The following is a 16,702-nucleotide window of genomic DNA, read 5'->3' on the forward strand; positions in this document are numbered from 1 at the left end:
GCTAAATCACGACAATAATATATTATATACCGACGTGGAAAGTGTTTCGTTACTGTCGAGAGATTTGCTTGTTTATCCAGACGCGCAGCGTCCAGGTTGGTTAGAATTTAGAGGCAATAAGGAAACTTTCCACCGTGGTTTATATACAAATGTAAAATTTCAAAGAGAATCGCATTCTGACTCCAAGAACCTTCGCGGATATTGACATCAATATTCTTGTTTGAGGCTACCAGGTTCCTCAGACCGTCAGGATGTGCCGAAAGGTGTTGCCATACTTAGAAAATATAAGTCTCGAAAAGGCATAAATCCTCAGACTGTTATTTAAAAAATGAAAATTATTGATATGAACTTTTATATTGAGAATACTGCTATTGACTTTCGTCAGAGTAATCTTTGTGTTTTCACAAACTACAACCCTAAGAGGTCAACCGTCGACGAAAGTTTTCTGCTGAATGTCAAGTTGTCACAGTGTCACATTTGCAAGTTACTCTTGACCTCTCACAATATAATCAAAGGGCTATTATCAAGAGTCGATGGTCTCTAACGGGGTAGGTGTTGATTAAATTAGACACTATGAACAAAAGAGCATAGAGTACTTTTGTTTCGATTGTTTTGAACTGATACCGTTTCGCATGCGCTTTCATGTAATATAACAACCGAACGTTATCACGTGGGCGTAGGCAACCAGTCATTCTAATGAGCGCAGACGAAGAAGATCGCGTCTTGCAAGCCGGGACAGATTGTATTGTACCTGGTCAGGCACACGTGTGGGTGATACGAGGCGAGAAAGCGCGACCAGGAACCAGATAACGAGATAGTCGACGACAAACAAATAAAAATTCAGATCATAAAGTGGAAAATGATTCGATGGCTGCCGTTTGTTTATTTGGTTCTTATTGTCCTTTTTTGAAAATAAGATTCGGTCCCTATGGAACTGTTCCCGTTGTAGGCATTTCAAATTTGGCAACTTGAATCACTGGGGCATGATACTCAGCAACTTTCTCTGACCCTTTAAAAAAATTTACTCTCGCATTATTCCCCTTTGTTTTTTATTCTCAATTTCAGATATGCTTTCTTTTATGTAGCCGAAATTAGGTAGAAAGTTTTCGCAGATCGCGAAACATTAAACTTCCTCGAGAAAGTCAGAACAATGCCCATTGCTTCGACACTAAATTATCTTGTAATCAAGTGCCGATTCTCCGTTTGCATGTCGAACTTGGCGAACCATTAAAACAACATTTGGGTATTCCGCCTTACTCTCTGTTCTTTTTATTTTTGTTTATTTTTCCATTGTTGGAACAATGTTAACAAAACACGTCTGACACCTCGCTTCCACTGAGAAAGCTCTGTGCAGATTTTGGCAGTGGGATTCCCACAAAAACACTTAAGAAACGCGTGGTTATTATCACTGTTTATTCAATTTTACGGCCTTCGCGAATGAAACTAAAAACATGATTTGCGTTGTCAAATTAGAAGTACATATTTCGATACCTGCACACTCCGTATATCTATACAGGGTGTCTGTTTCTCGTGATCAACCATGCGGATTTTGGTAACCATAAAAGATAAAAAATCGACTAAATTAAGGGAATGTTGGGAAATTTGGCGTTCAAGAATATACCGTTTCAAAATTTGAAAAATTTCAATAACTTTCGAAAATATTCGAAAAAAATTAAAATTTTGGAAACATTAAATTTTGTTCTCAGCTTATTTAGCGAAGCAATTCAAAGTGATCTCAATCAATGCAACTTTTCCTCTCCTGCAATGTAATGATGTCACATTATAAAGAGGTTTTTGTGTTATTGCTTTGCTCAAAAACTTGCCCTGTACGGTGGGTGGTTGTTTGCACAAATCAGAGTAAAAGTTTTTGCGTGAATAAATATTCCTCGTTGGTGTGTAGACCAAGGTGAAGACGCATCAAAACACTCATTTCCATACGCAAAAGCCTTTCTCTTTTTCTTCTTCCGCTGACCGTGGTACCTTTAACTCGACGTCGTAACGGTACAATTCGGACGCGATGATAAATGGTAGGAACCCATCTGCCGGCGTGGCGTAAAAATCATAATGGGCACCACCGTTAAATTTGCACACATTCGAAAAATGCTCGTGGCGCTCCCGTCTTGCTTTACGCCGTGGGCCGATCGTAAATCACAAACGGGCATGCAAATGAGCTTGATATCTGCCATTTATCAGCATTCAAACGATAGTTCCGAAAAACACTAACAAGTTCATGACCAATGCATCAACACGTCGTAACTTGCTATCAAAAGCAAACTTTCACCCAACCAAAAATAGATTTATTTTGGGCTTCTTTTACGGCACTGAGGTGTGAATTTTCGGGAGCAGTTGCCTTTAGCTCCTTTTAAAGAATCGACTCCCACATTCTTTTAAATTGGGTCCATGGCTAAAACTTTGTAACTTTCACTAGTTTGCATCAGGTAATAAACCGAAATAGATTCTGTTTTGATTTTCAGACACAGTGGGTGTGACATTGGACTTGAGTTTCGTACAATATGTATAACCACTTGTTCCTTGGTCAATGTTAATTTTCAGAGTTGCGCCTACGCAATTATGTTTCCTTATCTTCCAAGTCATGGCAAACTGAATACGATTAACAACGCAATTTAATGCTCAGTTTCAGTTTAGTCGCCACTGTCTCTATTGCCTCATAGCGTCTAATGAAATGAGAATGTTAACGAAGTTTACCTGAGATTTGTGGGCGTTTGGAACGTCCGATGATGGGTCGTCATTTTCTTCCATTGGTGATTTCTGAAACGAAAACAAAAATGTAGAAAAGGTTTAGCGGCAAACAGAAGGTTCATAGCGTTACAAAAATTCGTACTTATTATGATTTCCTTTATTGGATAAATCCAGAGGCGTAGCCATGAGGAAGGATAAAATTGCAATCCTTGATTATTGCTAGGAAATGTATCACTAAAATAAATTATCTACGTCTCTGAATTGCTATGAAACAAACTTTCCAAACCACGCTAAAAACTATTTAAAATTTGTTAATGATTGGATAAAACCAGAAATATAGTAGCAGTGGAATTATAATTCTGCTGACTGATCAATTTTCAGAATTCATTATCACTAAAGTAAATTACACACTGCATAGGCTTTAATAAAATAAACCCTCCAAGTGACGAATAAAATCTATGAAGCGAAGCCTTGAACTGTCGTGAAATGCATAGGACGAAAATAGAAATTTCCAATAATACATTTGGGGGTAATCAATCCTTTTTGTCCAGTAAACTTGTACTTCAGCTAAAGCGTGTTATGATAGGCGTTTTTGCCGGAATTCTCTCTTGAATTCTTGGAATGCGAAAACATGTATTCTCGGGTTATGACGTAACTTCATATTTAGCGTACGCAAAGCTGCACCTATTTTCGATTCAAACAACAATAATTATCTTTCACTAGAATTTATGATTTTAGTTTTAAGCGGGAAGCAACACAAATAAAAAAGTAACTTGGCATTAAAGAGACATGACTGTCTGTTTTCTATACACACGTAGGGCAAATTATCAATTCCAATTTCACGATTGCAATCTAAAGAATCAGGAAAAATCTTATTCACCGCGAAAAGAAATTATTATCGCCGATAGAAAACAAGCATCAATTTACAATGGGTTTATATGCACATTAGCATTAGATATCAATTTCTATTCTCACTGCTTTGCTTTCATATCCGCGTCATTAAGCTCTTAATGCATGTATTTTAATGCTACTTACTACACACGTAGGTAGACGTACAAAGAGCTAATATAGGCAAACGGAAGATTTGCAACGGATTAATTATTGTTATTGAGACGAGAGTTCAAATTACGTTAAAAGAGATACAGAGAAACTGGAGAAAGTTCAAAATGTAGGTTTCGAAACAGAGATGGCACTGAAGTGAACGACTGTGGCGCCATCTTCTCTAAGACCACACTGTGTCAATATTTAGCGCCATCTCTTCGAAAACCATATATGAAACGATATAAATCTTCGTGCTAAATCCAATTAATACGTTCCACAAAGAATTCTCTTGTTGTTTGCGAGTTTTTAAATTAAGATTAATATTCGGGAATTAAGTCTCAGTTGAGTGGCTACTAGATCGACTACGGGAATTTGATCTAAACAACTGGCATGCACCGAAATACTTAAGTAATTACTATTTTTACCGTTACCGAACGAAAACAGCAAGGAATGGCTAGTGAAACGTAATAGCTAATTAAGTGCACGTCCACCTAATGCACGGTAACAGCGTCAATTATGTGAAATTAAAACGTGTGTTGTCTGTTTTGGTCATCTATAAGCGTATATATCGAACATGTGAAGATGGAACGAATTAGACTGTTCAGCTTCGAATAGAGCAGAGGTATACTTAAATTAGTTCATTTAGTTTTAGTGAGTATTCCATGAAATCTGAGCACGGCAACCGCAGCAGGTGGCGAACCACTAACAGGAGAAAATATCATAAACTCGATAATAAAATAAGTTCTCAATCTTTAGACTAGTGAGAATCCCATTAGTGATCATTTCGCAAATTGGTTCACATCAGCAGCTCTAAATGCCAATTTAATGCTAAATGATAATTAATGAATGTTCTACTATAGAACAATTTAAGTGTTCGTTGACCTATTAAATGAAGACACGAGACTCGAAAGATCAAATATTAGACCAATTTAAATCTCCTGGCTGAGTTTGCTAAAGTACCAAAACTCAAATGGCTTAAAAATCCTATTAAGGAATATTCATATGTAATATGGCCAGTGCATTGAAAATTGTCTTTAAATTTTATATTTGTATACTGCTTTCAGGTTAAAAAAATATTAGCTCTTTGAAGATGAATAAACATTATGGAAAACTTGGTAACTTACGAGTTTTTCCTCTTACCGTCCAAAACCAAAAATGTAAGATTTTCTTGCTTATGATAAATTTTAGGGAAATATACACGAATGCGATTTGGGACGAAAAAATTCATTTTCAACAGATCAGTTATGTTAGGAGGAGAATTTGATGAACCAAATACTACTTATTTTGTGTGAGAATCTACTAATTTATTTGACTCGTAGAGATTGAGAGAAATTTTATAGCGATAAAATTTCTCTTAATGTGCATTACTATGACTACTATTGTTACTATAATACTTGCTTAGTCCGAATTGGTTCAATGCGATTTTCAGCTTCATATATCCACAGTTCACATTTGCAAAATATGATCATATACCTGCAAGAAGTGCAGCACAGCCACCTGTCACATAAAACACTTTCACTGTCACTTTTTGTTTTGGGGCCCGGTACACCCGAAGCGCGCCCAATCCTCCGCCCTATTCTGATCTAAAACTGATCGAACTGACAACGAGGGGCAATTGTTTCCGCTGGCGCAGCCGGCCGAAATTAATTCAAACATAAACCCACAGACAAGTTAACTATCGCTTACAATACAAACAACAGAATTTTTCTTGGCATGTTTGTTTATGGTTGGAGCCTAAATTAAGTAAATCAAACGGAACACGTACTTAATATCAGTCAATGATGCCACTTATCGAGACACTTAATTTCACTTGTAAAACGAGCTTGTAAATGAGTTTGGATTGTTTTTTTTTCATTTTTTTTTTCGGAGTGAAGATCAAGTTGTGATGGAATCAGTTTTAGATGTACACAGGATAAGCGGTTGTAGTTTAAGATTATGAAGTATCTAAAAAACTACATATTTTTTGCAAAACACGTGAGTCGAGAAGATATCTCTACTCAAAGTTCTAACGCCAAAGAAAGTATGATTAGCCAGCGGAAGTTGCTGAGAACGACGCACTATAGGGCCATAAAAAATTCGAAGAAAGTATTGGAAAATGAGATACTGACATGAGTACACCGCGAAAAGTAAACCAACCGATCAAAGCGAGTCACAAATCACATAGTGCAAGTACGTGGATGTACAAATTTAATGTCAGTAACACTCGTTTTTCCATGTTTGCATATTGCCCACCAAGTGGTACTTTCATTTTTGAAGTTCCCCATAGTTTCTCCCGAGTTTCATGCGTTACCCAAATACCATTTCGAAAACATACGGTCATCTATTTGACAAACATGTTAATTAATTAGTTTTTAATTTTCAAGATGGAGCGTTTACTGACATAGATAATAACATATTTTTTCACTGGGTGATTAAGTATCTTAGCAAACCTGCAAACGTTGACTCAAGACAACAAGAGGTTTCTGGCACTCTAGAAAACTGAAACGGAAAATTTTTATCTTTGTAGTCGTTTGTCGTATCAGTATTTAGTCGATCGGATCATTGCTGACTTTAGTGTGAATACCCTGATTACTTTTCAAAGTATTAAATTTTAAACTTTGCGTAAGTGTCGCTATAGTGTAAAACGGCCTTTAATCTTCGTGGTGACTCGTGGTCACATAAACAAGAACCCAGCCGGACCTAACGCCGAAGACATCAGCAATGGTGACGCATCGTGGTGTTATGTTAATCGCTACCCAACAGACAGAGAACATTCTGCGAAAACACTACGAACAGTTCTTCGGTCATAACGTGGAATATGGTAGCTTCAGGACGGACATACATCTTGGTCATAAAACATGTGTACATTACGCAGAAACTTCACTCCGCCGAGACACATCGATTTAATCACAGCAGAAAAACGTGGATAAAATCCTAAAAAGCCAAGTCTATTAATGATTTTGTCACACATTTTTGCTCACTCTTATCATTCGATGGCACGCTAAAATAAATAAAGTTTCTGTTTTCACAACTTCCAATGGGTGAGTCGAACGAGGCAACCGATATATGAGTTATAAAGAGCGTATTCAGGCGTTTAGCCAATGTGACTTTTTACGAAAAATATATTAGGCTTGTTCTAACCAGCCAGGAAACTGCCTCAGAACGATTCAAGGACCTTTCTGGGCAAGCTGATTACTCATTTCGAGTACAAATCTGCAATATGAATCACCCAGAAGAATTTTCGTACCTTTCTGGGAGGGTTTCCTAGCCGGTTTGAACAAATCTATGTTCGATGTCTGCATGAACACAACGAGACATGATACACTGTAATGACGGACGGAATGGCATATTGCAATGAAGGACGGAAAGAGGCACAAACAAAACTTTTGGAAGAAATTTTAGGCTGACTCAAAGGTTCCCCAGTGTCTCCTTAAGAGTGCAATCGAATATCTCTTATTAAGAGATGACATACAACCAAAAATTCCAAGCTCCAATGAGAGTTCTAAAAATATATGTACCACCAAATATAGCTCTCTTGATATAATATATTCCCCAGTCTCTAACTCGGTGTCCTCCAATCCCGGTCTAAGAAGGCTCTTAGAAAATAGGTAACATTTTAACGATTTCTCCCCCGAGTCCAATCAGATCAACGCTTGATAAGGTAAATGGAACATCAATACTGTTATATGAAGAGATGCGCACTTCCAGACCCAACGACTTTATCAAGTTGATAGACCTCATGTAACTTTCAAAATGTGGACTACGAAAATACCATATATGTGTGTAACAAACGATATCAAAATAGTCCAAAGTTGTCCAACATGTAGAGTTCATCGCTATGGCCTTCTACTGCTGAACCATGTAATTGTGCGGAAAACTACGAACAAAGCCTCATAGATTAGCGAATCAGTCAATTAAAAAATACCACAGTTTTAAATACGGTTAAGTATATGTATATGGAATATATTTTCTGCTCGATTTAACGTCTCTTTGTAACAAGCACCAACCGGAAAACGTACGTATCTACCAAGGAAGATTTACGATTACCCATATCTAGAGCTCCTGCTTCTAACATCATAAAAAATCTGTCTTTCAGTCCTTTAGTTTATCATCAGCAATTTAGAGCTGAAGACGAAATAAATTGTATCAAGGCTTTATTTGTTTATCTTTGTTACTCCACTTTATATTAATAATCCGATCTCAGTGTCTTGGCAATGGAATTTAAAATAAATAAATACTGCTTAATCACTCGAATTGCTACTGGAACAGTTAGACATTTAATTCTCTAAAAAGACACTTAGGGAAACCTCATTAATGCCATTCACAACCATTTTTGTAATTATTTAAGATCAATTTTGTAAATTAGTTTACAACACAAAAAACATGCTTTTCAATGTTCCTAAAAGTCTATTTTTATCATAAGCATATTTCTGGATAAAAGCGCACTTACATGCTATTTCGTTACGAGTTAATACATGGCATTCGCAAGCCCGGTCCGAATAATTCGTAAAATTAAGATCTCCTCATCATCATCAATGCCAGAATCCCACGCCAATCGTAGGCGTCATCTAGTACTACTATTTTATTGAAAAATTCTAAACCGTGACATCAATTCTATTTGCTTGAATTCGCTCATAAAATGATTATACTATGGCGTTGACTGCAATTTACTTTTTTGCCAATACTTACATTGTAAGTAGTTGGATTGCTAACTAAAGTTTGGTTTCAGTCTTGTTGATTTCTATATTAAGAATTGTGGTAACTATCTCGATAGAATTTATTTAAAACCCTCAAAAAAATATAGAAAATAATTAATTAATTATTGACATAATTATAAATTTGATAGAATTAAAACACCAAAAAAACAATAGCCTGCACTGAATAGTTTTAGGTTAAGTATTAATGCCGAAAATAACAGTTTTCATATTTGTTCACAATATACTTTTCTATCATTGCAAAAAAATGAAAATTCCCTATATGATTGGCATGTAAAGAGTGTACTTAGGACACGAATATGAGTGTGCCAACTAAGTGTACTCACATGCCTTCCATCACGTTATGTGACCAGCGTGTTTTGATTTATTTTCAAAGCATTCGTACTACATTCCATATTAATTTTTATCAGTTTTAATTTAATAGACAAACAAAGCATATTTGCAAATTGGCTTTCATTGCGTTTCTGGCTACAAACTACAAATAAATACACTGTATGCTAATAACTGAATTTATCAAACTGTTAATCTAATTAACTAATAAATTTGCGGCAATTATCTTCAATAGAAAAGCAAAAACAGAAATGCATTTGACCTTCAGTAATTAACTATACTGCGTTTATTATTCAATAAACTCGATAGTAAACAGATATTTTATTATAAAATATTTACCCAATGAAAACTGAAGCAGTTTTGCAGTTCTACGTATCGACTTTCAAAATAGGATATGCAGGTCACTATTTTCTGTTGGCATATCCAGTCAAGAAAATAGATTTTACTTATCCGAATACTTGACCCGTAAATTACCCAAATTGTAATCAACTTTAATTAGTGCAAAATAGTATATTATATAACGAGGATGAAAAGTTATTCAAAAAATTTGAGGTTTGAATGTCAACCACAGGCGTGTGTAGTAAGTCATACGAGTAGGAAACGGTTATTTTCTACAAGATGTATTTGATATTTGATTTCTATAGTCATGAAAAGTTAAAAGACTGGAAGGTTCTTCAAAAACGTTTCTTACTCAGAAAGAAAAATAATAATCTGCAGTCGAATACTTCTGCTACATTTCTTTTAAAGTATAGAATTAGATCAACGGCGTTATTTCTATAGTGATCTCAGCAGTGATCCTAAACTGGATAATAATAAATATATTTTTGAATAATATTGTTCAATCAGAGTATATTATCAAACAAGCATGTAATGACGGTGATCATTCCAAGATTACGTCACGAGCGAAGCGAATGACGCAACTTTCCCGAGGGGATGATACTGTTTACATGCGAGTATGGTATTATTTTTGTGCACTACTAAACATCCATAGTTTTGGCAAATTCATTAAAAAATATCTTTTAAATAACTTCGTTATAGGAAATAATTGTTGTTAACCTTTTAATACCAAATTGCAGTGCATAAATAGATTACAATTAAACCTTTTTTTTTTCAGTTTTCTTATTCTATAATTAATAACAAATCTATTATATTTTGACGTTTGCCGATGATTCTCACGTCATCGCATCGCCACGTCAAAACTTCAAATACTTTTAAAAATTTCATGTTGTCCCGAAATGCTTTCAAAACGTTCAGAAATAGATAATTAGTTTGCATTAAATGAACATCAGATTGCCCAACTTTGCCTCAATAAAAACTTCTTTAAAACCCTTAAGTGCAATATCCCAATGGTCTCCCTTGAATTTACAACATCCTTTACACTTTTTAACTAGTTTAGAAAAACTTCTTTTACGTTTCATGACTGTTGATGTTATAATGTCGTATATTCTTAGGAGAATATTACTACAATGTAAGATTTCATTATGCAATTGTATCGTAAATATAAGTGAATCTAATTCAGTAGATTGTCTTGGCTTTCCATGATCTGGCATTATGGCACTATACAAGATGTTACGTTAAAAAAAAGTACCTCTAGGGCTAAATTCGACTGTTTGGTAGTTAAGTAATTTAGGTGAACCAATGAAAATCTTACTTTTTTAATCCAAATCCGAGGCCTTAGCCAGGAAGCCAGCTCTATCGCCCTTCTCCACCACAACCGTCGCCGCTATTCCGGACGTTAAGACCCAAACCGCAAGCGCTAGATAACATTATCCGCAAATCAACGCACGTTTCACACACAATGTCGTAAAAATGCACCAAGAATGATGTAACCGCACTCGACTGCATAGAATGGAATGCATCGCGGATGATAGAAAAACTGGGTAACCTCGTTCCGGGCGATTTTGTTCGTGTTCTCGTCTCGAATAAAAAAATTTCATCTCGGCTTCGACATGACAACTACATAAAATGGGCTCATTGTTTTCAACCGAAAAAAAGACTGGAGATTATGCCGGTGGAAGCCAATTTTAAAAATAATTATTATTTCGAGAAGTGACCGAAATAACCGGATTTCACTCGTCACAACACACACCTGACATTTCGCCTATATACACACACAACTCTAGGGGGTGAGTCATGATAATGTGAGGGACTAATTACCTAAATTACTTGCATTGACTCTGTTAGATAATTGTTGTTTAGTCGGCTTGTTCCAGAATAATGATAATTACAAACGTATTTTAAGGTAGATAATAAAAATTGCTGATAAATGAAGTTTCGTAATAAGACCAAAATCATTCACTAAATCTCACATCCTAAAGTAGCTCTTTATGGTATATAATAATAATAATTAGATTTAAAGTTTGTGAGTCAATTTCCCGACTGGAAACATGAAAAAAATTCCTATAAACTTTGGTCGAAAAATGTCCCTGTCCGAGGTACGACTGTTCAAATATGCACGCCAAAAACCGTATTTCTTTAAAACGGCTAAAGCTCAACCGTTTTTGGTACATTTCAGCCTATCATTATACTTCTCCAATCAAAATTCTGAGAAGAACAAGATTCTTTTTCAATTACCTCTTTCATCTCAAACTGCTTTAAAGTATAATACGAAGGCTGTTGACTTATCAAATAAAGACTATCAATAAACAAATAATACTTTCATTATTCCCTTCCGGATTTTAAATAATTTTGCCAAAAACTACTTTAGACATTAACCCACTTTTGAATCAATTTAAGTTAAATCCCAATCAAAGCCTCCATATACCAAATTACCTTCTTACGGTAAGTACATGTGCTCATTCAGCATCGTAACAACAATCTAAAATAGAAAATGACGCTTTTACGCCGGTTCTTCATGATCGTGCTATTCTAATAACGATTACAGTTGGTTCCGCATTAAACAATCCTCTTTTGGCAATCTAAATTTAATTTATCATCTTAATAGATGTCTTTTACGTGGGCAGTTGATTTGCAGCCTAGTCACAACAGAAAACAACACACACATGAATTATTTAACTTAAAGATTTTTTCTATGCGTTCCCTCTAAGTGTTACCGAAAATTCAGGCCAACGTACATCAGAGAAATGACCAATTAATCATCTGCATGGTTTACACAAGCGACACAAACGTTAAGAAACAGCAATTCCCCGTTGTATGTGCCATTTTCCACTGACTCACCAGTTTCGTAATTCCTCAGTTTTTTATTGTTCCAGACTCATATTTCGGCAAGTCTACTCCCGAAAATATGATGAGAAACTTCTCTGCCGCCTTCGCATTTTGAAAGTGATGGCCAGTTGTTTATGTATATGAAAGACTTTATTCAGGATGATCCCCACATAACGAGAAGAGTTCCTCAATAGTCTTTTTGCAAACATATTACGATTTAGTCAAATTTCTTATACAATTCAATTATTTTTTATAATTTTGCCTATAGCTCTGACAGTTTTTGAGACATTTAATTAGAATATTTACATGAGGATCTTCATATAGGTTTAGCCGGTGTAGACCGATCAAGAAATTATTAGAATCTATAGGACATTTTCCAAGAGCTCGGATCCGCTGTTGCCCTCTATTTTCTCCATTCACCCTATTTCTTTTGCGAAAATATAATTCTTTATTTAATTTAAAACAATTTCCATATCTCCATTTTATTATATAACTGACACCATTCTATTACAGAATTATTTGCAAATATACCAAGCAATGTTTTCTGGTCAATATCTGCATGCTGTGTTTTAGTACTTAGCCCTAAAAAAAAAATGTTTTTTTTTAATTAAAAATTATGTTTATCCACAAAAAAAGAAAAAGTTCCAAAATTTTAGTAAAACATTATTTTTTACGATTGATACATTCAAATCATGCTTTTGCAAATAACTCTAAAACGATGACAGTTATACAGCATAATAAAGAGAAAGAAAAACTTTCTCAATTAGACAGCGAATTCGATTCTTCGTAAAGAACTGGTCAGTGCCGTCCTACAAAAGAGTTAGAGGGTCAAAGAATATCTAACTCTATGGAAAGTATCATTCAATACATGCAAAAACTAAACTTAACAACAAAAAAACCGGCGTACCAATAATTTTTTTTGGCTATGAATTGTGAGGCATTACATTTTTTGAGTGAAATGGAAAGTTTTTATGATATTTAATTCGAAAAAAATACAAAATTAAAAATTTAAACTGCCAATTAAAAAATTATATTTTATTTAAAAAAAAACGGGAACATTTTAACAAAATAACAAAATAAATTTCAGGTTTCTTCTTCATGTATACGAACAAAAACAAAAAGTAACGTTTATCCAAAGAAATCACATCGCCTCACAATACGTTTGGAAGTAATCTGCGGCAAAATATCTAAAAATCATTATTGCTATTTTATGAAAAAAAAAGTAATAAAAACTATGGAATTATTTTTTGACTGCCTTAAATCTGAATGAAAAATTAATCTTATCAGTTGTAAATTATAATATAACAGAAGATTTTCAATACATATTTTTTCCACATTAACTAGTACGTCGATTTTTTTGGTGTTGGGTTTACTTGATCCATCTAATGGATTCACGCTACATGAATATTTTCAATGCGAAAACCTCAAAAAAATATATCAAAAACTGTCAAAGCTAGAAGTGAAATTGGAAAATTTAGTCAAGTTGCAATGTATTTGCAGAAAGACTGTGTAGATAAAATTTGGCTTATTCAGTGGGGACCACCTCGTATAAAGGAAATTCGTGTTTAGGGCCTATACATGGGCCTCCAAACATGAGTAATCCCTGTTTAGCATTCTTTGGTAGGCACAGGCGACATCTCCATAATAATATCGTTACAATACCATCATCAACGTTCCCAAAGTGTAGCAATCCTTGACCCGATGGGGACCGATGTGTCGACATTGCTCTGCCGGAGGCTTATAAACAGTGTTCAAGCATTAATTTTTATTATTTACTATTTCCGACCTTGATTGGTAAAATAATAACACATAATGATTCCTTTGTTGTGGCGGAAACCTGTGAGGTAGAATTACATGAAAGTTATTATACTATGAATATAAAGTTGGATGGGACAGAAATTGTCTATAAAAAATACATAAACTTGCGCTGCTCTTTAAAAAGAAATAGTTCTGAATATGGACTAGGAAGCTGATTTAAATGGTTATTTTGAATCTAAAGGGGCGTTTAGAGATGAACAGTTTATTGGCGGAAAGTACTTGCCGCAAGTAAGCTAGACGGCATGATTAGAACTGACGTCGTCACCTAACTTCTTTAAATAATTGTCCTATTTTCTCAAGCTTTTAACCTATTAACGTCATAAAACTCGTTCTGCTCAGCACTCTGGTATTGCTTGTTTCGCCTTTGCGCCGTTCAGCATATCTACCTGACCAGCATACCTATCCAACCCCAAAAATCCAGTTATAAACTTGAAGGATTTTTCATATACCCGGCATATACACACCTGAAGGTTATCTTAGCTTTCCATAATTTATACAATAATTACTAAAGGGTAAGGATTTCCACGACTTCATCGGTTTCCAAAGATTTTCTGACACGAATGATTGCGAGGAAAGAGGGATTAATTTCTTAGGGTTTCTAATGTTTTCTTTAGATTTCTTGTGATTTCTAATGAGTCTTTAGATTTATTGGGGTTTCTAATTTCCTTAGATTTTTTATAGTTTTTCAATAATTTCTTTAATTTCGACGAAATTTACAGTGATTTCTCAAAAGACAGGTATTTCTTGGTAATCATTAATCATTCCCAAGATTTCTTCGACGCAAGGATTGTCCGCCAAGAATGGTTATCAGGAAACATGTATGCATTTCTTGGGATTTCTAATAATTTCTTTAGATTTCTTATCATTTCTATCTAATGATTCTTGGGATTCGTCATTTAAATACGTTTTTGCATTTTTTCAAATGATTTCTTGATGGTGTTTACAGATTTTTTAGATGAGACATTTCTTAGGACAAACAGAAATGTACAATTTCTTAAATGTGACATAGCTCACACAGATATGTATCAACCATGTATGGAACCAGTGAAATATTAGAGAAGCCCCTTCAAAAGTATTAATTTTGCTTCACATGTAACTACTCAAAATTTCACAACAAATGCACACATTATGTAGGGGCATCCAATGAAGTGTCTCTCTGAGTGCAATTACATCTTTCTTATTTTACGTATATTCTTTGGAAAATTTTCTCAGCAAATTGAATTGTGATCAAATTTAGTAACAAATGTTAAATGTAACCGATACAATGCTATCTTAAATTCTTTAAATATTGAGCAGGTTTCAAAAATATATGATTATTAAATATTTGTATCAATGGTTCTCACCTATGGGGCATAAAAGTTACTAAATGTTGGAACTCCACCTAAGTGTCTCAATTAAATTATAACTTCACTATTTACTATATAAAAAATCAAGAGACCCCTTCAACAGGATGTCCTGAAGGAAGTTCATCCCCATACAGTTTTTGGACATAAAGAAATCTAAGAGTATAATCTGATCTCAGAAAATAAATGATCCCGAATATTTAGGCAACATTTGAACCAATTATCATAGCTGTATTGCCAACAGGATGGGGCTCTCATGTCTATACTGCAAAGGTTGTAGCAATGCACCTGAATCAAAAATTTGGGGAACACTAAATTAGGACAAATAGTCCAATAATGTGGCTAGCTAGGTCACAAAATCTCACTCCATTGAATTTGAGAATTTATTATAGCAAGATATACTGAATTCAACATGTTATAAAAAGTTGCTATATACAATTGTATAACTTTTATAAAAATGATCTGAAGTCCAACTTCAAAGTAAAACCAGTCAGTTTTTTCAAGGGATTTCTGTGAGTTTTCTTTCTAGAGCTTGAAGAGATTCCAGAAGGCCTAAACTCCACCTCTTACCAGTTTGGAGGCTTTGCCTTACATGTGAATCAATTCAATTGATTGATAGGTACCTACTTTGTACTGACTTACAATTAGATCAGATTCAGCTCAAACCCAATGAAATGCTGACCTATAGCTAATTATTATTAATTAATGCCTAACTGACACGAATATAAGGATCAGAAAGTAAGGGAATTGCAGAGATTTTAACAGTTTTAAAACACCAAGGGCCAATGACCGGCTGAAAAATAAACAACAAACTACCTGTTGACCAATAATTGCCGGAATTCACAAGAATAACAGATTTATATTAAACAATAACTAACCAGTACTTCCGATGCATATGGACACTCAGGTTGTGTATTAAACACGAAATCACTTCAGTTCACCTTCTTTTGTGTCCGATGATATAAACAACCATCATCCGGATATGTTCGCTGTTTTGGTTTTTAACACTCTTCCGACAAAGTGTTGACATACGTAAAGTGTGCCATCTCTTTTTACTGCCCTATCTTAGAATGAGACAACGGCTATGACAATGGCGCAAAAAAACAAAAGACACCTTCACGATGAACACACGTCCGAACATAACCAAAGAAGAGAAGCGGATCGCTTTTTTACTCACGGAAATAAAGCAGCTCACAGAAGTTTCGCCGTAATGATTGGATCCATTCCTGGCAGCTGGTCACTTTATATATCAACAGTTTCACTCAATGTAATTTTCGCACTTCGCGTAATCGATCAAAAACCGATTTAAATTGAGAAATACAGCGCGAGCAACGAACAGAGGCTCGTCATCGGTACAATCGGCAAAAGCGCTTTCGGATTATTCGTATACTCGCGTCTCGCTCGGAACACGTCGTTGTCTCACACAACCAACGGTAACGCGATTGTGTGAACGCAAACCATGAACTGAAAGATGGCGATGGGAGCGCTTTAAGATTGTATTAACCACGTTTACATCTGCTATTTTACGCAAACACAGAAATGCATTCACAATTCAACAAATTTCTAGGAATCTGTGGAAAATGAAAAATGACCATCACCAGCTATAGATAT

The 16,702-nt window shown here is 34.9% G+C and overlaps 1 protein-coding gene across 16 annotated transcripts in view; it reads right to left on the reverse strand.

Annotated features, from left to right (window-relative positions):
* Positions 1-16,535, reverse strand: part of RhoGAP19D (Rho GTPase activating protein at 19D) — a 161,761-nt gene extending 145,226 nt beyond the window's left edge. For 7 of the 16 annotated variants that reach the window (XR_010752211.1, XM_066391957.1, XM_066391955.1 and 4 more), the window contains exons 1-2: positions 16,269-16,526; positions 2,707-2,769 (exon numbers count right to left, since the gene is read on the reverse strand). Coding sequence is in view for 15 of the 16 variants with exons in the window: in XM_066391957.1 (XP_066248054.1) it covers positions 2,707-2,760 (54 nt within the window). In the remaining variant the exon portion in view is untranslated. Of the gene's footprint in view, positions 1-2,706; positions 2,770-5,214; positions 5,234-10,416; positions 10,749-15,969; positions 16,221-16,268 lie in introns of those variants that run through there. The other 9 variants (XM_066391964.1, XM_066391963.1, XM_066391962.1 and 6 more) reach the window with 5 other exon arrangements.
* Positions 16,536-16,702: the final 167 nt, after the last annotated feature.

This window comes from Euwallacea similis, chromosome 7, assembly GCF_039881205.1.
Source record: "Euwallacea similis isolate ESF13 chromosome 7, ESF131.1, whole genome shotgun sequence".
Taxonomy (NCBI): Eukaryota; Metazoa; Arthropoda; class Insecta; order Coleoptera; family Curculionidae; genus Euwallacea; species Euwallacea similis.